The 25,348-nt window shown below is 43.5% G+C and overlaps 1 protein-coding gene across 24 annotated transcripts in view; it reads right to left on the bottom strand.

The window, feature by feature from the left end:
• Nucleotides 1–25,348, bottom strand: part of LRCH3 (leucine rich repeats and calponin homology domain containing 3) — a 516,524-nt gene that overhangs the window by 256,726 nt on the left and 234,450 nt on the right. For all 24 annotated transcript variants that reach the window (XM_085635769.1, XM_085635764.1, XM_085635771.1 and 21 more), the window contains exons 5-7: nt 16,040–16,176; nt 14,774–14,883; nt 2,218–2,311 (exon numbers count right to left, since the gene is read on the bottom strand). In XM_085635769.1, the coding sequence (XP_085491895.1) occupies nt 2,218–2,311; nt 14,774–14,883; nt 16,040–16,176 (341 nt within the window). The remainder of the gene's footprint in view (nt 1–2,217; nt 2,312–14,773; nt 14,884–16,039; nt 16,177–25,348) is intronic.

Raw genomic sequence — 25,348 nt, forward strand, 5'->3', positions numbered from 1 at the left:
GCCACCTCTCGGAAGGGCTCCACCTGAAAGCCCTTTACCAGACTGATGTCTCAAAATGAGAAAATAGGTTTTATGGCAGCTACAGAACACCCCACCTACTTTGTGTTTCTGTAATATTCCATTGATGACTTAAAGCTATGTATTTAAATGAACCAAAATCTCAGAGGTGGCAAGAGCTACATCATGCACAATTTGACACCAATTCCATAACAGGGATACATGTGTCCCACCCTTAACCAATCAACAGCCTCCAATGCTTTGCTAACGAAATGGTGGGGCGGCAAGGACCAAGACCGGAAGAAAGCCAACAGGGCTCCAAGAACGTACTTTTTATTACTGGAGCAATCTCCATGGCTGCTTGGGCTTTAGGTAGCAAGGGTTGTCCCAGGGGCTGCAACTGGCAATCCAGAATTAGCTGTTGCTGTCCCAGGAGGCGTTATTTGACGTTCAGGTGTGAGGATTTCATTGCATTTAATATGTGCAACTGCTACCCTACCGTTGCGGAATGAGGGAAAAATAGCGCGATCAATTCTTCAGTGATAAACAGAGATCAGATACCACATTTGGGAAGAAGGCAGTACCCTACCCTACAAACGAGTTTACTTGACACAGGTCAACGTAGGTGCAACCGGAGCAATGCGCCTGTAGTTCCCCAACCCTACAAGTAAATAAGCTCCCACCAAAAACAATCTACAAAGTAAGCAGCTGCACAAAGAATACAAGGTCTCAAACACCACTCCAAATTCAAATCCTACACAGAAGAAAAAGTGTTGAAGAAAAGCTTTCATGAGATCATTTAAGTATAGCAGCACAAGGGGGCCTAGCAGATAACTTTGCCCACAAGACGCATGCAAAACAGAAACAGCTCCAGGTCAGATTCATTGTGCCTAGCTCATCACTCATTGATCAACGAGACCGCAATATTAAGAAAGTACTGAATCAAAAAAGAAAATACCCAAGACACTTAAATCAAAGCGGGTCAAGGAAAGACCAACTTCACGGAAAGGGTGTCTAGCTGCCAACACACCACTTTTGCCAAAAAAACAATTTGCTTAGGTCTTAAACTCCAAGTATGAAGAGAGAGCGCAGACAGGTTCGAGTCAGTACCACTCTCTCCTAGCTGCCAAAGAGAATATACTGAGAGGCTGCATACTTTTGGAATTCAGACATGGATAGCAATCAATGATGTTGAGAACGTCCATCCGTTCATTTGGAATGAATAGGGATATTTTTAACCCGCTTTCAAATCACAGACAGGAGTTAAGAATAATATTTGGAATGGTGATGGACGGCACATCGCTTTAAGATAGTTTCCTAGCTGTGTTTTTAATCTTCTGGATTTACAAGGTTGTGAAAACATTGAGGAATTAGCCAGAATTTTACTACAAATCTATTTGTAGTATGCTGCACAGCATTGGATTATTAGAATCACACTGATGAAGTTCTGGTGACAAAACCAAACGAGTTGGACGGGCTGATCGAGTGCTTTTAAGACATATTTCCTCAATACAAATCTACGATTTGATAAATGAAGAGAAGACTGTCCTGGTGATGGTTTTGGAAGCTTAGAAGATGGGCTGTTCCAACATGAAAGATATTATCGAACTGGACTAATGTGAGATAGTAGAGATACTTATGATGTGCTTCGTCCACATCTTTGGTATTTCTTGAGAGGAGGCAAATACTGAACAGCTGTGGAGACCATCAGAGTGACTTCTGTGAATTATTTCTGTTAGATGCAGCCATTTCATTTTGGCTAACAGCAAAGAAGGGAAGGAGTAGTACAACTCTAAAATGAAACAGCTGTGTTTCTTTCGAGCAACAAGCAGAGCTGTGATTCGAAGTAGGGGATTCATGTGGGAACAGACAGATGATCATAAAAAGTAACCTTAATGATAGTGGTATCGCCGTTTCCTTTAGTGATAGAAAAGACTTCCCCTCTAGAGAACAACTTGATTTCTCCTGAATTAACCCCTTTATACAGGCTCATGGAATCCCAACCTTTAACAACATTACAGGCCATATCACTAAGAAGAGGACGGTCTCAAGTTATGATTCTCAATTCGGACGGAAGGTGAGGGGTTTATGGAAACAACATCAGGAGAGCGATCTCATCAGATTGTTATCAAGTCTTTTGCTAGTTCACAACAAACACCATATGGCTTTTTTGCTCAGTTTGCTCTGCGATGTCAAAATGTTTAGCTTGGCAACATTTACCTCATTCCCAGACCACCGTTTGTCACCGCTGTCCACGCTGTTGAAGCCAGAGTCGAGCGCTCCATATGGACGGCTCAAGTACGTTTCTTCCGTACTGTGGAGAAGAAAAGAATACTGGTTATAATGTATGTAGGGTCTACAGACACAGAAGCCGCCTCACCCTTGCTTATTCACATATCTGTCCAGCAAAGTCAAATCTGCAAGGCACCCCAACTCCACACAACCCCAGATAAGAGGAGTTTAACTTCGCATTATATTCTCCATATTTTTCCACGTATGTGCCAGGCACCTCTGAAAACATGCAAGAGTGCAAACCGTCTCTTCCCTGCACATGAACCCACATGTTTGATTATCCGATCCAACGGTGGGGGGGATGGGGGAATGCCCACATAACTGAGGAATGTAATGAATGTGGGGGACCTAGGGTATCGAGGACGGAGGAAAAATAAGAAGATGCTGGTGTGACACAGAAGTCCTGAAAAATGCTACAGGGCAGTTTATAGATTCACAATTCTTAAATCAGTGACAGCACAATTAAAGCTAAGAGCAAAGGACAACTGGCCAGTGCTTGAGGAAGTTCTAAACCAACAACTTTTCGGATTCTTGATCAAAACCCTACACAATGATTGGGTCAAACTACGGATGATGTAAGAGACCATGGATTGAAACCAGACGGCAGTTGTCTCAGTGTAACATGAACAGTATGGGATGGACAGAGACTGTATCCTCTGAAAAAAAGCATCCTGGATGCACATTTCACAGCCAAGAAAACAGTGTGCAAGTAACACACATTCACATTATACCTTTGCAAAATATCTCTTATACAAGTTATTTCTGTTGGAAATGAAAGGCAGGATCTGCGTTGCAGTTAACGAAGCCAAGATCTTCTCACACACATGACTTGTATTAAAGGAGAGCACCATCTCCAATTTTTAGTGCTGACCTGTCTAACTCGGGGTACTTTAGACATTCAAAACTGGACTTAAAAATTCAGTTCTATGTCCTCATCCTAGCCAAAAGAAAGGCAGTTTGTTCCGTACCATGAGTGCAGTTTGAATGGTGCTTTGAAATTTGCGTAGGGCAATATAGTGCCTTATGAGTTACTGCAAAGAAGATTTTTTAACAGCCTAATATAAAAGTAATTGAAAGAGTAATTAAATCCACAAAGCACCCTTGCTGCACCCAACCCACCTTAAAAGGTGAAAATGTATGATTCTCTTGGTTTGCACACAATTTAAGTAGGAAAATATAGTGGAGGGCACGGGTCCTATTTTTCGTAGACACAGAACACATTTTGCAGCACACATGCACGACGTTTCTAAAAACTGCCCGTAAGAGGGAGCAGAGCCCGACTTGGGAATTCAACAGTTCACCAACTTTGAATAACATTCTGCCAAGCTACAGATGAGGTCTGCTGATACAAATAGATTTCTATAAATGGTGGTTTTAGAGACACGAAGAGAGTTAAATCAAGTGTCTTTAAAGCCTTTCAGCTTGTGTGGGTCTAGGATTTTCCCCAGTCCTGGCCTCTATCCAGGGAAACAGAGCCTGGGGCAGGTTGCTCATGTGTAAGGTGTGTGCATATCTGCAGGACTGTGATTGATCACTTCAGACAAATGAGGCCGCAGGCTCGAGCCAGGTGGAAACCTGCCAAGTGTACTTAAGAGCAGGCACCAGCTCTTGCTATCGCAGCGACAGCAGAGCGCTTTGTTATTACTTACAGTATCAGAGCCTGAACAAACCACAGTTCATGCATGTACTGTCGCTAGGTTCAAGAGTGATCGAGGGCAGGAGAGAGGAAAGTAAGGGGATGGACACCGCGAAGCAGGGCACAACCTTCCACCTTTCTCCCACTGCACACGCCTAAATTGTGCTTAAATGCAATGCTGCTACCACTGTGCCCTCATCAAGGCCACCTAACAAAGAGCCTCAGGGTGGCCAACGTGCATCAGGCCAGAGGCACTGCTTCCACTCTGCCCTCATCAAGGCCACATAACAAAGAGCCTCAGGGTGGCCCACATGCATTCGGCCAGCAGCACTGCTATCCCCCCTGCCCTCATTACGGCCACCTAACAAAGAGCCTCAGGGTGGCCAACGTGCATCCGGCCAGAGGCACTGCTACCACCCTGCCTTAATCATGGCCACCTAACAAAGAGCCTCAGGGTGACCCACATGTATTCGGCCAGCAGCACTGCTACACCCCCTGCCCTCATCATGGCCACCTAACAAAGAGCCTCAGAGTGGCCCACATGCATCCAGCCAGAAGCGCTGCTACCCCCTGCCCTCATCATGGCCACCTAACAAAGAGCCTCAGGGTGGCCCACATGCATCCGGCTAGAAGCGCTTCTACCCCCCTGCCCTCATGGACACCTAACAAAGAGCCTCAGGGTGGCCCACATGCATCCGGCCAGAGGCACTGTTACCCCCCTGCCCTCATGGCCACCTAACAAAGAGCCTCAGGGTGGCCCACATGCATCCGGCCAGAAGCACTGCTATCCCCCCTGCCCTCATCACGGCCACCTAACAAAGAGCCTCAGGGTGGCCCACATGCATTCGGCCAGCAGCACTGCTATCCCCCCTGCCCTCATGGCCACCTAACAAAGAGCCTCAGGGTGGCCCACATGCATCCGGCCAGAGGCACTGTTACCCCCCTGCCCTCATGGCCACCTAACAAAGAGCCTCAGGGTGGCCCACATGCATCCGGCCAGAAGCACTGCTATCCCCCCTGCCCTCATCACGGCCACCTAACAAAGAGCCTCAGGGTGGCCCACATGCATTCGGCCAGCAGCACTGCTATCCCCCCTGCCCTCATGGCCACCTAACAAAGAGCCTCAGGGTGGCCAACGTGCATCCGGCCAGAGACACTGCTACCACCCTGCCTTAATCATGGCCACCTAACAAAGAGCCTCAGGGTGGCCAACATGCATCCGGCCAGAGGCACTGCTACCACCCAGCCTTAATTATGGCCACCTAACAAAGAGCCTCAGGGTGACCCACATGCATTCGGCCAGCAGCACTGCTACCCCCCCTGCCCTCATCATGACCACCTAACAAAGAGCCTCAGGGTGGCCCACATGCATCTGGCCAGAAGCACTGCTATCCCCCCTGCCCTCATCACGGCTACCTAACAAAGAGCCTCAGGGCGGCCAACGTGCATCCGGCCAGATGTACTGAAGGTGAAGCACTAGAAAAGCTGATTGTGCTCCATTTCAATTAAGGAACTAAGCAGATCGGAGCTTGCGATGAGAAACATTCACACTCTTCAGAAAACCAGCCTACCAAGCAGGCAAGAGGTGGGGCTCAATCCCTCAGACTGAGGCGGGGGTCCAGAGACACCAGCTTGAGGGAGCCGTGTGTCTAAACTCATCAAAGTCAAATCTAAGACTGCTTAGAAGCAAATCAGGCTTCAAGTATCAACCACTATACAGACTGAAGAAATGTGCTCTGGCCTACAGCTCCTGCAGGGACTGTCATCTTCCCATCAGGCTCGTCTCTGCAGGTGATAGGTATGACTGAGGTTAGTGACTTCATGCAATCAATGCAACCCGCCCCTTTCGAAATGTGATGAGTGCCCCCCGAAGGGCCTGCCTGCAAGGGTGTGCGTTACGCTGAGGTGCTGCCTGTGCCCAGAAGAGCTTTCCCCTACAATCCATGGAGGACCATTAATGTTTTGTAGAGAAATTGGCTGACTGAGCCTAAAGGAGGTCAAATAAAAGGTGGCCTTAGGCTGCAAATTCTGTGAAAGCCAAGCCTTGATTCAGCGAGAATACTTTAAAAATACCTAACAATTTACACTTTAGCAACACCATCAGCATTTACACCTCAGTAATATGAAACTTTGTGAAGAGGCTACAGCTAAGGACAAACAGGCTGATCTAGTCAGATCACTTCCCATAGTATGTCTGAGGAGATTTGTGGCTTTATACTTGCTGACACAGGACTATTGTTCGCTGGTTTCCTCCCAGCCATTTTTTAAAAGTATTTACAGGTGTTGGACCGACAACATTTGCTTGAATACAAACGTATTAAGCTTTTGTGAAATGTTTGTCTCATGTTCGTATCTGCCTCCAGGACAACTCTTCCACCACTGGTAGATAAATCTAGAGCCATTTTCAGTTTAATTTTTTTTCCCCTTTTAGATCATGTTTTTTTATATTGATGAAGGCACAGCAGACCCCCACCCCCCCCCCCCCCCACCTCCTACAAAAAAGGTTTGCAAAATCCGTGATACAACAAAAACAAATGGCCAGACCAATTGGCCTAGTCAATGCTCATTATAGGTTGAGGCCTACTCCTGTACGTACATATGCATGATATTGTGTTCAATGCTTATTGCTCTAAATAATGAAAAGACCTCCATCACATCGCTCGTATTCTTTCTTTCATCCTGTCTATTTAGTTTCAAATCGCGGAGTCAAAAAGTCCCATCAAGGCTCCCAAACAATGGAAGGCCAAGTTTAAGAAGTGCCGACAAGCACCAGCTCTGTTGAGTTGTGCAAGGCCCCACTCAATGCCTCCAGTCACCGGATTTTAGCCTCACAATGGCTAGCGGCTGTCTTTAAGCTAGTGTTTCAAGCTTTACAAACCAGCTTCCGAAGCTTGTAGCAGGATAAAGTATTAAGGAATCTGCAGCTTTATATCCCAGTCCATGTTTAAGTTTTCAGTCAAAATGCATTTTTTTTTTTAATTTGATTCAGACCTCATCTGAAGTCAACAAATGCAAGTAGCTTTCAGTCAAAAGGTGGTCTGTTATAGAAGAAACCTTAGCACAACGCTGCTTTACACTTAGTCTGTACCATTGTCAATAAAGCCGACATCATTGCCCAATCACACATTTACATCGGTGTAAAAAGCGCAGGATAAAGAGATTTCCAATGTGGTTATCTCCACAAATTGTAATTATTTTCAATTCCAGAGACAGCTGATTAAAGATTTTGGGGGCACTTGGAAGATCTTCTAACTTCATAGGGAGAGAGTTTCTTAAACCAGGCCCAATGACAGGTCACTCTCATACGGCATGCACGCTGACACATCTTTACATCCTGTATATATTCAAAAAGACCAAGAAAAGAATCAGACCCGTCTATCTAAGGCAACACAACACATGCTTCAGTGTCGCAGAGAAGTAACTTTCCTTTTCCATGATGACATCTTCTCTAAATCCAGATTTCTTCAAAGAGGAGAAATAATTAACACAAATACGAGGAACACACTTCTGTAAAAAGATAGTTTTTTTAAAGACAGTCTTGAGGTGGTTTGATCGTGAGAGGCTGCAGTGGCAACACAGACAAAAAAGTAATGTTTGAAGAAGGTATGGATAGTCATCCGGGTCTTTCAACTATCAGAAAATTGAATACTGCCTTGAGTTATGGTGAGCCACCTCAAGGATAGAACAGCAAGCCATGGGATAACCATAAAGAGAATGGTTGTCTAGTAACTCTTAACATATAAGAGTAGTTTGGCAGCTTGAAGAATTTCCTGGATTCACATGCTGTGCATTATTCCACAATCTGGCGGTAGCTTGGCACGGAATTGTTTCTTTGCAGTCCCTTTTCTCTCTTATTATTTTTCCTCGTCTTGGTGGCGTGTCCATTCTTCAGGTTACAAAATTACTCCTACAGGTAAATAACCATTTTATTTTTACAGCATATTCCTTTTCTGCATCAATTTTTTTGCGGTATTCTCCTTCACTGGGCAGTCGGGTTGAGAGGAGTTTGCATTCGCAAAATGGTGTTTTAGAACTCTCTGCCTAACCTGTGCTTCTCTGTTAGCTTGTATTTCCATACATAGTTTGTGGAGAAGGTATATGCTGAGGAACATATGGCTGTTGTAGAGATGCCACTGATGGAGACATTGGCACCAGCGTTGCTCCCTTTTTCTTTGTACAGTGGGCCGTTGGTTTTTCCCAGAGTACTACTCCTGCTGACCTGTAGCAAGCTTGGACTGCCTGGACTATCCGTCTTTCAATGGTGAATGGAAAGGCCTTAGTTGCTGGTGCAAAGTGAATGAAGACCTATAGGTAATATACAAGTGCTCTTCTGACATTCAATGTGCTTACTGCCCTTTCTGCCTGTGATGTTGGCTGTTGAAAAAGACTGTTAACTATATTGCCCATTTAATAAGGAAGTAGGAGTCCACCTTGGGAGGAGACAGTGGGCTTATCCTCACCACCATTTTGTTTGTCCTTTTGGATTTGTAAGCAGGATTCCAGCACTGTGAGTGCTTGCAGTCTGCTAACTCTATACAGTGATGTGATGCCATCAGAAAGTCAGGTTTTAAGTTGAGTACTTGAGTGCTGCTTTGTGAATAAGTTCAATCAGTTGTGCCAACACTAAGCTCAGAATTCCAATTGTGTGGGTGCCAACCCTGGTGGTGCCCCTCTTTAGGCTCCTTCTAAGTATCTTTTAATCACTGGTATTTTGAAAGTCTTCTTTCTATAGCGTCTCTTTTGTAAGCCACTATAGCTGACAAATGTACTTCAAGTGAACTATAGGAAAGGTTTCACCTAAGAGTGGAGTGAGGTATTTAAGAAAAATGACGTTATTTGTCCTACTGGCCAAGAGACATTTCCTATTACACCAGCAGATGAGCCTGCTCCACTGTGCAGTGTAGCAATTTCATGTAGTACGTCTTCTTGCTTCCACTAAAATTTGCATGCATCTTTCGGAGAAGACCTAGATGTGTGAATCAAAGGTCTTCATGTGTTATGCTGCCAAGCTGATGGGGGCTGGTTCTGTGTGGCATACATGACTCCCCCCCCCCCCTGTCTTGTTAGCAAGTCCTGATGGACTGGCATCCTCATCACCCTCCCCCATTCCATTCAGCACCATACCTGTATCACCCACAAATGTAATGTCATGGGTGAAAGCATTTTCTTAACATTAGTGATATTGGTGGGATTGGGGAAAATCATATGCAAATGTCCCTAACTGGTTTACAGTAGAAGCATTCCCTTTTGAAACAGTGTGGGGACCTGAATGGAAAGTTTTGGCATGTTGCATTTTCCCGTTTTGCAAAAAGTTCTATCTGTAGAGTGCCCCACTCTCTGAAGGTATTTTCCACAATTTTCTACTACGTCTAGCTTTAGCTCGCACGTATGTGATGCTACTGCTTGCCTGCATAGCCTTTCTGGTTCTTTGTTTTGAACTCCTGGAAGGTATGTGGTTATTAGAGTGAAGTCCATCTGAAAGGCCCATCTCCATATGTTTTGGGCCAGTTGAACAGGACATGTGACTTTGCACCTCCCGGTCTGTACATTGTAGTTCTATTGTCCATCTATATGTGTGACATTTTCCCACTGACTTGTGAGTGAAGGACTTTCAGGGTTAAGAAAACATCAGTTCTAACACATTTATGTGTTGCGTTGCCTCCTCCGGATTTCAACGTCCTCGGATGTTAAATTTCCCCTTGTGTACTCCTCACCCGTGTATGAGGCATCTGTGGTGGTCACTGAGGGAGGTTGTTGGTTGAAAGGCTGCCTATTGTAAAGTTTGCTGTATTGCAGCATTGTATCTGTTTCTGCACCATCTCTATGACAACCACTAGATCCTCCCAGCTCCTGGTTGCCCATTTAGATTAGTTTTGGAGCCATTCCTAGACTTGCCGCATGTGTAACCTGGCCTGGGAAATAAGTGGTATATTAACTTCACCATTGTCCTCACTTTCAGAAATTGCCCTTTCTAGTGAAGGCAAGTTTGATCTGTCAAAGCAAGGATTCTCTTCGGAATAGGAGGGCCGTAGTTCCCAGAAATACATACTCTTTCTGTGGGCTTTGGTGAGGACTTTGATGATTCAATGTGAAGGGAAGCTTGTGAAGTGTTAGCATCAACCTGCTGGCACTGTTCTGCCATTGCGCTCACAAGCTCGCCTTTGCCAAGCCTACATCCAGGTAGGGGCATTCATGTTCCTTTACATTTTCAAATTCTTTGCTACCACTGCTCGACATTTAGTGAAAACCCTGGGTGAGGATTTTATTCCAAACGGAAATACTTTTAGCTGATAATGCAGTGCGTTCAAGACAAACCTCATGAACTTCTTGTTTGCTGTTCAGCAGCAGGTGAAGGCACGTCTTTGTAGTCTATTGTGGCAAGGGACTCAACCTCCTTCAGAAGAGGCGTGACTGCTTGGAGTGTGGTCATTTTGATTCTCAGAATTTTTATGAACCAGCTGAACTGTCCCACGTTCACAATTGGTCTTCGTGTCTGATCTGGTTTCAGTACCAGGAAGTATACTGAGTACACACGTTGCTCGAAAAGTTTCCCCGTTTCTGGCCACAAGTGAGTAAGCTCTGTTTTGGTATGGGCTTTAGATCACAATGGAATTGTCAGCAGTTCTCGTAAGAATTCTATGCAACATCACTGTTGTATAATGTTCAAAATCCACTTAGAAAGGATTTGTGCGGTGTTAAGGGGTATTGCCACTATGGAGGTGTGCTTTGCATGTTAGCAGCTGTGAAGCAAAAGTCTAAGGAATGTTTGCTTGGAAGCAACATCTACCTGCAGGTATCCTGGCAGGAGGGGCTCATCTTTCTGAAAGGTCCTCTGAACTGCAAAACACACATAGCCTTTTCTTCCTCATTGTCCTTGTGATTTATTGCAGTGCTTTATCCAGCACAGTGGTGAAAAAGTCCTGTGTGAAAGGCATGTTTATCGTATAAGCCTCTGGTATAACTCCTGACACTCGCAATCCGGCTTGTTTCCTCACAGTTGTGCCAATTTGCTGGCTCTGCTGCATCTAGTGCTCAGTGGTGTTGGAGATGGTCTTTTAGTCACGGATCATCATTTTTGCCCTCATTCTGTATTGTTTGGGAGAACGGTGCATGTGTTCTTCGATTTCTTCCCTTTGCTGGTGGCTATAACAGTACTTCTGTTTATCAAGAAGCTGAAGAACTGGCTTTCGAATAATGGAGCGGGGACCACATGACTACACACCTGCTCAAGTGCCTGGATACCCTTGCCGGTGATTAGTATGCTACACAAATCAACATAACCGGAGTATCTTGGAGTTAACAATCCTCCACTGCATGACCACTGCTCCCTTCATTTTTCAGACCTACCCTTTCCACCTTATTACTCTCCTTGTCCAGTGGTGAGCCCGTGAGGGGACGTGTGCCCTCTTCCTTGTTGCTCTCGTCACAATAAAGGAGTCTGCTACTGCATTCCCATTGATGAAGGTGGATGTCTTGGAGAAATATTTACATTTCTTTTTTAACCCTCGGGCCACTAGATTGGAGAAAGCTGGTTCCCTATAGGCTTCCTTTCTCTCACTAGGATGCTTAGCAACATAGGTGACTATTGTTTTTTTTGTCTCTGGGATGGCATGTAGGATTCCAGTAATAATATGAATCTGATTTGCCCTTCTCTCCGTGCCTACCCAGGTGGCAGTCACTCTTTAAATGAGCGTGTTGTTGACAGCAAGGTCAGACGGTGAAGGTGACAAGGGATAGGATTGCACTTCCGTTCCGGCTTGTTGGCATGGAGGTCCTCTCAATCCCCATTGTGGGCCTCGATCTCTTGGAGGGAGGCCTCTTCGCCTTGGTCCTCTTCCTTATAGAAGAGCCCTCTTAATATTCCTACTGGGGTTCTGGTGTTGTTGGGAGCTCCATCTGTGTGCCCTTCTTCTGGGCCTTTGTCTCCACAGGTCTAGCTGGGGTGCAAAATCTCGAGTGACTCATCGAATTCTTTCTTCTCTGGTGAGGGAGCCACCATTTCGGCCTTCAAGTGTTGCTTTTCTCTGTCAACCTTGAGCACCTGTGTAAACATCAGTGAAGTTTTTCTCTTCAAAACGGATAGAACCTTTTCCTTTGCCTCTTTCTCCCACCCTCTGTCACCTTTTAGTGTTATGCCGGATCCTGAGGGGTTGCCTCCTACTGTCCTTTTGTTTGGACCTGTGGGGCTCTTCAGTGACCAAAGTGTTTTGACTTTGACGGGGCTTTTATGGACTTGGAGTCCTATAATCTCAGTTTGGCCTACCAGCGGGCTTAAAGGAGTTACTAGATATCATTTCTGCCTTCACCTTCCACAAAGTTTTTTTTTTTTTTTTATCATTGACTAAACTGTATTTGGCGACTGATCCCTCTCCTTCCGTCAAGTCGTTTCCTCTGCATTTCCCTCCTTGTCAGTGGAAAAATACTTGTCTGAGTAAGAGCTGCTTCTGGTCAGACTGCATCATTGCCTAGTGCGCCCACCTTTGTTGTCTCATGCTTTCAGGGTCTAGGGCTGGAACTCAGCGAACGCTTTGCAGACTTCTGTGCTATGATCGTTAGTAAGGCAGAGGCTACACACCTTGTGAGGGTCCTTCTGGTAAAATCTGTGATTGAACTTTGGTGAGAACCTAAAAGGAGTATTCTCCTTCTTCCTCATCTGTACCAGGTCCTCCGTTGCACACTGTCCGCCCGCATGCTCGGGCTCCTCCAAATGGTAATCCTGATGTGGGATTTGTTTTTTGTTGGTGTTATTTGAAGTCCTCAGCGTCCTTCGGTTTGCCGGTTTATTTACCAATTGTGTACATTTTGCTCGACATTTCGTCGGTAAATCCTCTTAAGCACTCCACTTACTTCCTGGCCAAATGGTGGAAAAAAGAATCTGGCGATGGTAACCACACAAATGTGTTTTTGGGGTGTACATCTGATACTATAAGGGTAAAGACATGCCACCAAATAGTCAGTGATGCCGAGCGAAGAAAAACAAAAAAGAGAGAGAAAAAAGGTGCTACAAAGAAATAATTTCAAATCCAACCCCCTTTAGAATCCACTGTATGCATTTCTTGCACAGCCAGCCTCATCAACTGAGAAAAGTAAACTAATAAGGGACAGGATGACACAGCTGTAACTGTTTGGGTTATTTTACACATCTGTTAAAGTTTATTTTACACAAGTTGGGGCAGGTTGCCAACAACCTGTCTTTCAACAATTTTATTTTCTTGATTGTCTTTTATGCAGTTTCCCTGCTATGTATTTATTAGAATTATTAATTGGCGTTTCTTTAACACATATGCACCTGAGGAGTATGTAGAGTTATGTCTTTACTGGAAAGGATCCATTATTGTTGGCTTGTACGGTGTAACTTGTGCGAGTTGTGTAAACTGGTAAATGACCAGAACTGGTTGCCAATGAGATAGGGCTCCTGTGCATACTCACACAGGGATTCTTCCAATAGTTCATTCTGATTTCTATATAAATCAAACCAAATATGCAACAGCGCCAATACCCTTGAAAACTTGGGGGTAGACATGTTTGATATTACATATACAGAAATGTTTCCACCTGACAGAGAATGACCCACGGGTGATATGCCTCCTTAGTTCTCGATATATCACCATACAGTTATAGGGCTCTAAAGGGAAGCTTATGTCAAGGCGTCAGGAAGCACATCAGCAGTCTAAAGGCACGATCCAGGGCCATTTCATGTATTGGTCAAAAAGATTCTAGTACAAAGAAAAACATCTATAAATAAATCAAAATTACACGTCTGGTAACTTTTCAGTAATAACTACAGTAAAACCGTGTTCAACAATAATTCAAAGGTCATAATCAATGCATTAATCACAAACTGATTTTCTGAACTGAGTTACATGGACGTTTTAATGCAGTAAACAGAATAAAGAAGTAAGTACAGGTATAAATTGAGCAATTCAATCTGGAGTTTCATCCAGAAAGCCTACAGCCCAAGATCATTACATATCACCACAGTGGACAAGGGAGTGAAACACTGGTCCCACAAACAGAGACTCAAAGACTAAAGTGAAATTTGATATACAAAGAACATACACAATAAAATGCGATGTAATGCAAACAAAACAGCAAACAAAGAAAATTCAACGTGCAGATCAAGACTGAAATAAATGTGTATATGTTTAAATGTGTACGTTGGAAGTAAGGGTACCAGATGGAACACTACTGAAGAAAGAAACACATGTAAGCAGTCAAGTTGACTATGATTAGATCCCCATCGGTCATAATGCTAGCAGGTACCCAGGCAAAACCAGAAACCTTTTGGTATGCAGTGAGGAGGGTATGCATCGAACTGACAAATGTGGGGGATGCAAGGTAGAGCCCAAAAAGCACCAGGAGCAAGTGAAAATGGGCGCACGGAACCAACAACTAAGTAAAGGAGACAAAAAGAGGGCAATGCACAGAACCACTGACCAAACTGCCAAGGTAGAAATCATCAACTGAAACGACAGAGGTCTGTGTCAAACAGCAGAATGTGGGTGGAAAGGAGGTTACAAAGGGAGTTAGATGTACAATTGCAGATGCAAAACAGTAGCAGTACCACGGCTGGAGACGAAAGCAGGCAACAGCCAGGTGCTACTTGGAGCTTGATGGCCATCACTAAGTGGGACAGGATGAACAAAAGGCCATCTCAAACCTCAGACCAAACAGTAGAAATAAGACAGACAACCCAACTACATGCATTAGCGGTTACATTCGTAGTGATATTTTATTTCTGAAATAAAGTACCTGCTCAATAAAGTACTATGAGGGGCAGCACAATCTTCATGCTGCTTCAACCCACAAAGACCAAACAAAATGCCAATGATAATCAAGCAGACTTACCAAGAGCCAAAACACATCGGTCTTCGGTCGAAATCTGGTAGCTCAGGGGCAGTTTTGCAGGCTTCCATATTAAGAAATTTAAATATGTGAATTTTGCCTTTTATGCAGATCTAGAAAGATAAATAAGCAATGCACAGAGGTGATTTAGTGTCAACTAATTCTTTACTCAAGATGTCTAAAGCTGTTCTCCAAACTGTAATGCTTGAAAACAGCAGGTACATGCTGCCTACAACCCCCACATGCTGTCCAACGACAAAGCAGAGGACGGTTTTTAGCATGTTAGGGACACTCATTCTGTAGAACAAAATCCCAAATGCTGATTGGACTACTTTTTAGTTTTGTCCAGAAGGAGTTCTGAACAGCACATTAGTTGCCGCACATCTGATAAAAACCTTTGTGAAGTTGTGCCACTTCATACTCATTCACTACTGGAAAAATCCCTAAATAGGACTTTCTTTTACATTTAGTCCCAACACATCCCCATTTGAAATTGGAGGCACAGAAGTATGTCCCTGCTCAGGCACCTGCCTCCTGTCTGGGAAGCTAACACAAGTGTGTGGGTCTCCAATTCACTGCTGAAATCCAACATCTTGTGCTATCTCACACCACCCCTCACTTGTTATTGATCATCTGCACAGCAACATCAAATACTAGTCCAAATCAAGAGCCATCAGTAGATACCCCTCAGTAGTGACCTGCAGATAAGCAGTCACATCTGAGCCACCCACGTTTTACCCTTGGTAGCATATGACTGAGGTCCTCATGGGAGTCCACTAAAACACTGCCCATACTAGCTCTGGTACCAGCCACCTGCCACACAGGATATGTCAAAGCGGCAGCTGGCAATGCAAAAGGAAGGGAACACTGAAGTTGGAACACACTAACAAATGTTTAATAATGCGTGGGACAGTAAATCACCCATCACCTAGTCCATGTCAAGTTATGAAAACACACAACTGAACAACCATCCCTACTGAGCACAGTGAACCAAGATAACACTTATTTATTCGGGTGAAATTCCCCTCCAATAGATTTACAATGACTGGGTACATCTGGAAATAACAATAGCACCAAACAAACTTATTATGTTTAGTGTGTAATGTATTTGTTTTGCATTGGATGTTCTTTGTGGTATCATCACTCGCCACTCCTGCACAGTGTACAGCTGCTCTGTCTGACAGGAGCACTACTATCGCTGGATAACCAAAGAACAGGCATAGAAGTACTGAACACACACTCACCATCCCTGACCAAGGAAGAGCTCACCTGTGCAGGGGGAGACTGGAGAGGGTTGTTTTCTAGTGCAATCATTTGTAGGTGCCGGAGATTGCGATAACACACTGGAATTGTGGTTATTTTATTGCAGGAGCAATCTATTCGAACCAAAGGAAGCTCAGCAAGCTCTGCAAAAACAATTGATTATCTCCTTCAGACAATTAAAGATCACCTTAAGGTATTAATACATTTAAAATATTACTAAATGTAATCCGGCAAACAAGTAATCAAGAGTACGGTTAGTAATTCAACTGCAACAACCCAGAATTCAACAATGGGAGCAACTTGGCTGGAGAGGTAAGATGGTTGAAGAGGAGGATGGATCCGTGGGATGAGAATTTGAAGGAGGGGAGAAAAAGGCTAAGTTACTTACCTTCAGTAACACTCCTTCATGTGGATACTCCATCTAACCACAGACTCCCCACGATAAAATATCTCCCTGGAGCCAGACTGGATCTGGAGGTATTTTGGCAAGATGAGATTGTGCGGCTCAATACTGGTTCCATACTGCCACAGTAATGGCTGAGGGAGACCTATTTAAGTACCACCCCGGCGCACTGTTGTCCGTTTCTTATCTTTTCCTTTTCTGCACTCTCAGACATGGGGTGTTAACAATTGTGGGTACAGGTATTGGTAACCCTGTTAAGGCAATCTGGTTTCCAGACCAGCAAGGATAACATACTTGTTCCCATACTGCCCATCATGTATGGTCTGAGCTACAGAAGCCAAAGATCCTCTGGGATTACCAGCACTATCTCGCTGGCCATGTCCCAAAGGGCAAAGGTGCATCAGCCAAACACACAGAATGTGGTTACAAACATAAGTTTGCCTAATGCATCAATCCATTTGGAATCTCAAACCATAGGAGTCGGGGACAAATGAATTTAAATTCACCTAACTGGCCAATACCTGAAAAATAAGGCTCCCTGGAATGGGGTGCTTCGTGAGCAAATCAGGGCTCTAGGTGCCAGTGTGTGACATCTGGCCACCTGTCGGCTCACCGGTCAACAAGAACAACATTTCAGACAAGTAGCACCACACCAGTACTTTAGGATTGACTTATTTTTGGTATCTTGCCCTTTTACTCATCTCATGAAATCAACAATTTGTCCAACAAGTAGCCATCAGAGTATAAATTAGAGCATTTTTAAATGAAGTAAAAGCTCGGATATTGCTGTCTCCATTTGCACAATTTTTCAAAACAGTTTTATTCTCAATGGATGGCGGATGTAACTCTAGTACCTAAACTGCCCTCTGAAACACCATAGGAAATGAGGCACTCAATCATTGGCGACCCTTGTGGTGATACAAGCTCTGTCTCAGAAGAGGAAGCAAGCCACTGGCATTCTGTAAATCAAGGTAAAAGGCATCATCAGTGTCATGAGGGGTAGCTAACCATGCCCCTCACCAGAATTATCATCATTATCCAGGGAAGCACCATGCTCTGGCACAGGGTCAGGACCAAGAAGATAATGGAATCTCTTGTGATAGTTGAGACACACTAGAGTTGCAAGGTAAGAGTAAAGATTCATGACAACCAGTTATGTTTCGTAATTTCGAAGTGAGTTCAGTCGCGCTCAGTGTCACCTACATCTGCTTCCAGCATTCACACCACAGCTTGAATTCTGTTGTTTTCGATTAGGACATCATTCCCCAGCTCACTGAGAAAAGGTTTGGTAGTCATCAAAAAACCAACAAATTCTGTACTGGAGCCTGGGGCATACTCTAAAGTGAGGAATCGGTCGTTAGAAATAACCATCAGAAAATACGATTCAGTAGAGTAAACTAAGAAATTCAATTTTTATGATGCCTACATTCATGCAATTCTGTAAGATGAAAAAAGCTTAGCTTTCAGTTAATATACAGCTGTAAAAACAGATGCATGGATAGCCAAGGGTCTAACTCTGAGGGCAAACAAAATAGAATATTGCATGAAATTCGTAATATTAAGGCAGATATAGTTTGTCTTGATGAGACGCAGTTTCTAGATAGCAAGAGTAACTGAATACTTTAGAACAATGAGCATCAAGAAAGGTATTCACTCTTTTAGTTGGACTACCAGAGATGTTAGTTTGCAACATAGGCAAAACTAAGGAGGCTAGGCAAAACAAATTTAGATGCATAAGTGCTACTGCATACGTGACTATGTTAACTGGCCAACTCAAGCCCTACAATATTTGTACCCACTAAGGATGGACTTGTTATCGATCTAGAAGCTAAAATGGGCAAGCACAGACTATTCTGGACATAAATTGTAATCACGCTGGTGTATGTGGTGCCTCTGGTACAGTATACTTGCACCTACAGACTTCCTCGGTTTGACTGGAGTGTAGTGTAAAAAACACATTACACATGCAGAGGGATACTTTTTTCTCTATAGCACCACACCAGTACTTTAGGATTGAGATTTTTTGGGCATCTTGCTTTTTCACCTATCTCATAAATACACCAATTTGCAGGGTTAATAATGGTGGTACCACGCTTCCTACTACTATCAAAAGGGCAAGAGGGACAGATGCATCCTCTCAGATTCCTTAGGCACAAACAACATTGAGCAGTTTTTGGTAGAATTACTAAATTGATCCCACCGGTGTAATGTCCTAGACATTCAATGTATTTACTTATTTAAGGAGTTTCATATAGCATGAACATGGCCCATCCGAGTATCAGAGCACTGTACAAATAGCAAAACAAGTTAATACAAAAAATGCAAAAGAACAGGCAATAAACCGATACAAATACAAATAGCAATATGCTGCACAAATAGAAAATAGATTGAAAACATAAAAAAGCAAAAAAGAACAAGCAAGATACAAAATATAAACATTGTAAACAAATAATTTAGTAGATTCAGGATACAGAATTGTATTCAGGAAAAATAGTCCAGCTTAGTGAATTCAGGACTACCGCGGAAGGTATCTAATCCGCAATAGCAGACTCACTTCTTTTTTGAAGGAGGTAGTCGAGGGATTAGATCTGGTTTCAGGAGAAATTGCGTTCCATATTTGTTTAATAGCATGCGCAAACAATATAGCTGTACATACCTCACATCTAGAAGAGTAGCTAGTGTAACTGTAACCAAATCTATTAAAATCTAGTGAGCTACTGCATACAAACGGAATACATCCAAAACTGAAATCATTCTTCCACAGGTAATACACTCATAGAATCTTACACAGTATGTAGATAGGCTAATATTTTCCTGCAGATCTGATGACTTCCTTTATACTGATTTATGAGGTCATGTTTACAAAAGGCAGTAAACTGCTTGGAAAATGGCAGCACTTTCGGATTACTGTTGCGGGGTGCATCAATATGGTGAAGATGATTACACTCCCTAAATTTCGGTACTTATTTCGCTCACTTTCTTTCCTTTTTCCATCCAAATTATTTTGCAAGTATAGTCATTTCCCACCTTGCTTAGAATTACAAGCAGTCTAAAAAGAGGGTGGGGTGGATGGGCCATCCTGTACCCAAGATGCTACAGTTTGACAGCTCTTGGTGGCAGACTGATGCTTCTCAGAAGAAGAAACAAGCATTGAAAATGCAATAGGTCTCGCCTTTGATTAAGTTAAAGCCATTTGCTTTGCTAATGGTATTGTATAGCAAAGCAAATGGCTTTAACTTAATGAAAGGCGAGACCTATTGCATTTTTAAAGCTTGTTGAGAAATGTCGGCACAAACAAATGAAGTCAAGCAGCACAGCAGAAACTTGCTGCTTTTGTCTAATGCAAGTGCCTCAGGCTGCTTCAGGAGGGCTGGCAGGCAGTGTTCATGAAACGTAACTCAGTCAGGAAAATGCCTTCTTACTCTGGCCTTAGAGCAGCCTGCTGATAAATGCTGTGCTCTCCAAGAAGATACAGCGCCATGCTAACGTGCGTTGCAGAGAGGTTATGGTACTGGGCTATCACGCCAAGAGGTGCTTCTGCCCCGCCATAAACCAGCAGCCCAGCGCCTGCTTCTTTGCGCTTGAGGTGCATAAAGGTCAAACAAACATACATCTATCTCTGAGCAGAGCAGAGATACCCTCTCTGTTTCCGCCTTTTGTCTAAAATTTGTGCATTAACTAGCAGAATATCCGAGTTATATATTTGAACTTCAAAAACCTTAAACTAAAAAAAAAACAGGTGTTCAACTCTGCGCTGCGCCATCAGGATGCACACCCTGGTGCTGTCAAGCATCTCAGCCAAGAAGTGCAGTTACCGAAGTGGCGTACTACCTATCCAAAGTGCAGCAGCCTGAGAAGCCCTGCGGCCCAACAACTCCATTGCACTGCCCAGCAACTTCACAGCACCTTGGCGCTGCCCAGCAACTCCACAGTACACTTGCACTGCTCAACAACTCCACAGCACCATGGCGCTGCACAGCAACTCCACAGCACCATGGCGCTGCCCAGCAACTCCACAGCACCCTGGCGCTGGCCAGCAACCCCACAGCACCCTGGCGCTGGCTAGCAACCCCACAGCACCCTGGCGCCGCTGCCCCGTTACCAAGCAGCCGGGTTTCAGATCGCTCTTCGGAAGGCAGCACCAGGTGTCCTCAGTTTTGGTATCAGCCACTGGACAGGCTTCATCCCGTTTACTCACCTCCTTGTGCGCCTCTAAGCGCTAGGGGTTACAATGCTGGAGAGGCACGTAGCAAGGGTCACATTAAAACACAAGAAACCCGAAACGTGTGATATTTTAAATCCGATATAAGATCATATTCAAATTTCAACTCCACAGAATACAGGTGATTTGTTTTGAGAGGGAAATGAAAAAAAAGATGCCCACAGAAAATAAATTACTGCAGCCTGGCTCGTTAAGGTCACAGAACTATGGCCGAGCACCAGGTTCCCAGACTTTAAAAATAAACAAGATAAAGCATGGCGCACATTTATGAGCGTCACACTGAAAGTGAAAGTATGAATTTAAGTGTGCCGTGCACAACAAAAAAAAAAAGCATGGACACTTTGTAGAGAAAGGCACGGACACTTTGTTTAAAGATACTCCTTGGCATGCCACATTGTAATAAATAAAATAAAACGTGGTGCCTGTTTCATGAGCGCCCTGCTGATCAAAGCGAGACGCAACACACAGAACAAAAGCAAGCCTGGCTACTATATTTAAGTAATACGACGCAGGGTGCAGCGATGAAAACCTGCAGCTATTTTACGATGGCATGAAGTGTTGGGGGAAGGCACGGGAAATAAAGTGAAGAGGATTGAAAGCGAAAGCAGGCATGGCGAAGAAATCACGTCGCACCTGCAGTAGGAACAAGCTGTCGCCATTGCGGAAAGGCTTTCTCCTTAATGGAAAAAAAAAGTGCCTACAATTACTAATGAAGGAGAGAGTGTCACGCCGCCGGTAAAAGATCCAATCCCAGGGTGCGGGCCAAAAGGGGACACGGTGGCAACCAGAAAGGATTGAAATGCCTCCGGTGCAATCATTGCACTGCCTTTGGCATATTTCGAGACGCCAAATGAAAACTGCAGGCGGAGCGGAGACATGGCTTGGCAATCCGTATTGACTCCAAGAAGCCCTCGCATGGCGAGAGCAGCGCATGCGCTGCTTTCACCAGGCCGAGACCTAAAAACTCCTGAATGACTCCCTTTGTTATGTTTTGTATGCTGAGATGTTTTAATTAAATTTGCTGATCTAAATTCTTTTTTTTTTTTTTTTAAATTAAGATTCTAACAACATTGTGTCGGATTAGTGGAAATTAAGGCATTTATCAACATTGTTATGCTCCATGGGATATAGATGCCCTGAAATAATTCTTAATATTTAACATCCTTAGCGATTCCTAGTGTAAAGATTGGCAAATTAATCATTTAGCAAATTAGAGACTATTTGCATTTCATCTTGCCACAGATGCCTTAAAGCACAACACTCTTGCACTGTACAAGCTTTTAACAAAATTCACCTTTATTTAGCCCTAAAAGATTACAAAATGGTGTCAGAAGACACAAAAGATACTAGATGCCAGTCAGACCTGGCTGATCAGATACAGATGTTTGCCTCGTGCCCTAATCTGACTAATTTTTAGACCAGTGTGTGTGAAGCACAAAGATATGCTCAGCAAAATAACTTTCCCATCATACCACCACTTTTTTGGACACTTGAGAGATTTTTTGTATGTAATGGCTATCACCGTTCAGCAACTGCTTAATTGAAAGAAAACACATGGACTATCACATTATGAACAGTGGAGTGGGCATAACAAAGTTGATCAGTTAGAGTATTGTTTAGCTACGTCAAATGGCAATGTCACTAACTTTGGTTCTGTATCGAGCTAATTTCACCACAATTTGTAAACAGTATGTTGAGACAACACACGATCCACGTACTTCAGATACTGATTTTTTCTATCAATTGCCATTGAGTTTTTATATATACTACTGACTAAATCCCCCCCAAATATATAAAAACATAAAAAGGGAGTACCTTCGCTACAAGAGTGCACCCAACTCCTACTGAAAGGAAGACATTAAGATGTGAGCACGCTTACACAATTCGCCGGGGATCAAGTACTTGATTGTAATACAGCCATTAAATTAAACGAAATTGCAAGCAAGCACTATCTCAATATTTATTTCCCTCATGCAGAGCTTGACCATCTAAGAGGTACCTGGTAGAAATAGTGGAAGGAGTTGGAATGTTGCCCTTCAAGTGACGTCACCAAACCCTCCATAGACTGAGATCTGGGCAAACAGCACTTGGCATGGACAGGGCACGTCATGGACATAGTGTCACATCAAACATCAAATTCATATGTTGAAATGCCATGTCAAACAGGAAATCAGTCCACAGCGTATTCCCACTGATTCAGTCAACACTGGGTCACAGGATTCCAATGGCTCCGTGGAAATTCTTGACAGGTATGTGAAGCTGTGCCACATGCACATAAGAAAACTAGATGGCCACTTATTTTCTGCTCACAAACTTGCACAAATTGAAGGGATGCCATTAATAAAGGCCAAGTAATCTCTACACCAGTAAGGTGGCCCTTCATGTCAACACATTTGTGTGAATGGCGCACAGTGATGCTTTATTCAACTTTTAGGAAGAGTTTGTTGTTTTCCCCTGCGGTATTAGTAACTCTAGAAACTGATAAAGATATATATATACACATACACACACACATATCATACTGATTGTGGATTTCTTTCATTTGGACTCTTGTTTTACAACTTTTTACAAAGAAATCTATAATTTTACTTAACGTAGGTTGTGTGAAGTTGATGAAAGTTCTGCCCAATAGAATATTTATTTATTTTAAAAGTTTTATATAGCGCGGTCATGACCCGGGTCTAGAGGGTATTAGAATGCTTTACAGACAAGTTGTGGAATGCATAGGAGAAAAGCAATGATTTATACAAATACCAAAAGGTACATAGTGACATAGTAGAGGCAGGAATTCGGACCATAAAACTGCGAAGTAACAAAGTAAGAAGTGGGGCATGACAAGGAAGACAGAAGAACATGAGTAGAATAGAACAAGAAGAGTCATTGTGACACTAGACGAGGAGGAGCATGCCGTTGGGTTTGGAGGAGCCACCAGATGAGTCTGGTAAGACAAAAGCTAACTTACGACGTGCTCATCAGTAAAGCTTTCACTTCCTTTTTGAAGGAAAATGTTGATGGAATCAATCTAGTTTCCGCAAGTAGGGAGTTCCAGATTCTCGGGGCAATAGCCGAGAAGGACCGATTGTGCGTTTTCATTTCTTTTTTAATTTTTAGGTTTGAGCAGCAAGGTACTGGAGCTCCTTGAGGAACGGGCACCGCCTGACAGTTCTAGCTTAAATTTGCAAGGTACAGAGGAGTGTTGAAATGCAGTGCTTTATGTGTCACACACGCAAGTTTTAGTTGAATACTTGCCTCAAAAGGAAGCCAGTTTAGAGATTAAGTCTAGGGAAATGTAATTGGTTTTCTTAGAGCTTGTGGTGAGCCTAGCCGCAGCATTTAGTGATGCCTTGAGAGGGGCTAATCTGTATCTCGGTAGGCCGCAGAGGGTTGCACTACCGTATTCTAACCGTAAGATGACTAAGGGCTTGCACAGCACATTTGAAGTCATCCGGAGGAAGGAAGGGTTTTAGTTTCCTTAGGATCCTCAGTTGGAAGTTCGCTCCTTTGGTAGATGCGCTGTTGTGATCCTGCATGTTTAAGATCTTACCAAGCACTATTCCTAAAGATTTCGTAGAGGCTATAATATGAGGTGTGCAGTTGAGAGCGTAGAGATTTTTCCAATATTTCTCCAGGATGGGGGTTTGCTTGGACGGTGAGATAAAGAGGAATTCCGTTTTGAGGGCGTTGATATTACGCTTCTAATCTTCAAGTAAAGGACGAGACTTGGAAACATGTAAAGAAAAGGGAATCCTCGAATTATGACTAACATTTTCAGGTTTCAGAAATGTTGCTCTACTTTTCAGTATTTTCAATTGAGGAGTTATTCTGGATTGAGGAAAATTATTTTGGAAAATAATTGGCTTTGTAGGCATCAAAAGAGTAAAGGAACATGTCTGAGAATTGTAAGTGTATGCATAACGAACAGGAAGTGCAGGCAGAGAAGGCAGGAATAGAATTCACAAGTGACGAACCGTGCAAGATGCAGCTTGAAATGTTTTTCATCACTGCTAAACTGTAGAGAATTCAGTATTTTTCGCTCTATCGGTTGCATTTGACACATGAGAAACGCCCCCAACATCGCCAAACCCTTCAACAAACTCAGATTATGTCAAGGAAAAAATGGCAATACAATAGTCTGAATGGTATTGAAAACAGATTTTACTTTAGGGACAAGTATTGGATGAGTTTGCAAGACTACATTCTCGTTTATCTGCAGAAAAGGCTGTTCCACCATAATCTTGAACATTATTAAGCGGATGCAATAATATGATTACAATAAATAGCCTAGATAAACATGAAGAATTTCAGAGCAGAGGTTTGCATCAGTTCAGATTGAAGTTGGATATGTGGAGGGAGCACAGAGTTCTGGTAGGCAGTGAGTGGTGGTGTTTGGCAGGTGGAATAAGCTTTCTCAACACCGCAATTAAAGAACAAAAGGGGTGTTTTGAAGACTGCTGTTCCTCTAAGTATGTGGCTAATGCTGAATAAAAGTGCCAAAATGTAGAAGTAAATTGCATGCAACACGCGGATGTAACCAGTACGTCTGCACTGGGGCTGTATACAGTGTTTTCAGTCTCCATGTAGACAATTAACAAACGTTTCCTATTAGCCGAATAACAGATTCTAAAACAACAGTTGATGGACAGAATGCAGAACAATGTCATACATTCACCCCAGTACAGAGATCTGGGCC

This window comes from Triturus cristatus, chromosome 11 (assembly GCF_964204655.1).
Source record: "Triturus cristatus chromosome 11, aTriCri1.1, whole genome shotgun sequence".
In the NCBI taxonomy this organism is placed as follows: domain Eukaryota; kingdom Metazoa; phylum Chordata; class Amphibia; order Caudata; family Salamandridae; genus Triturus; species Triturus cristatus.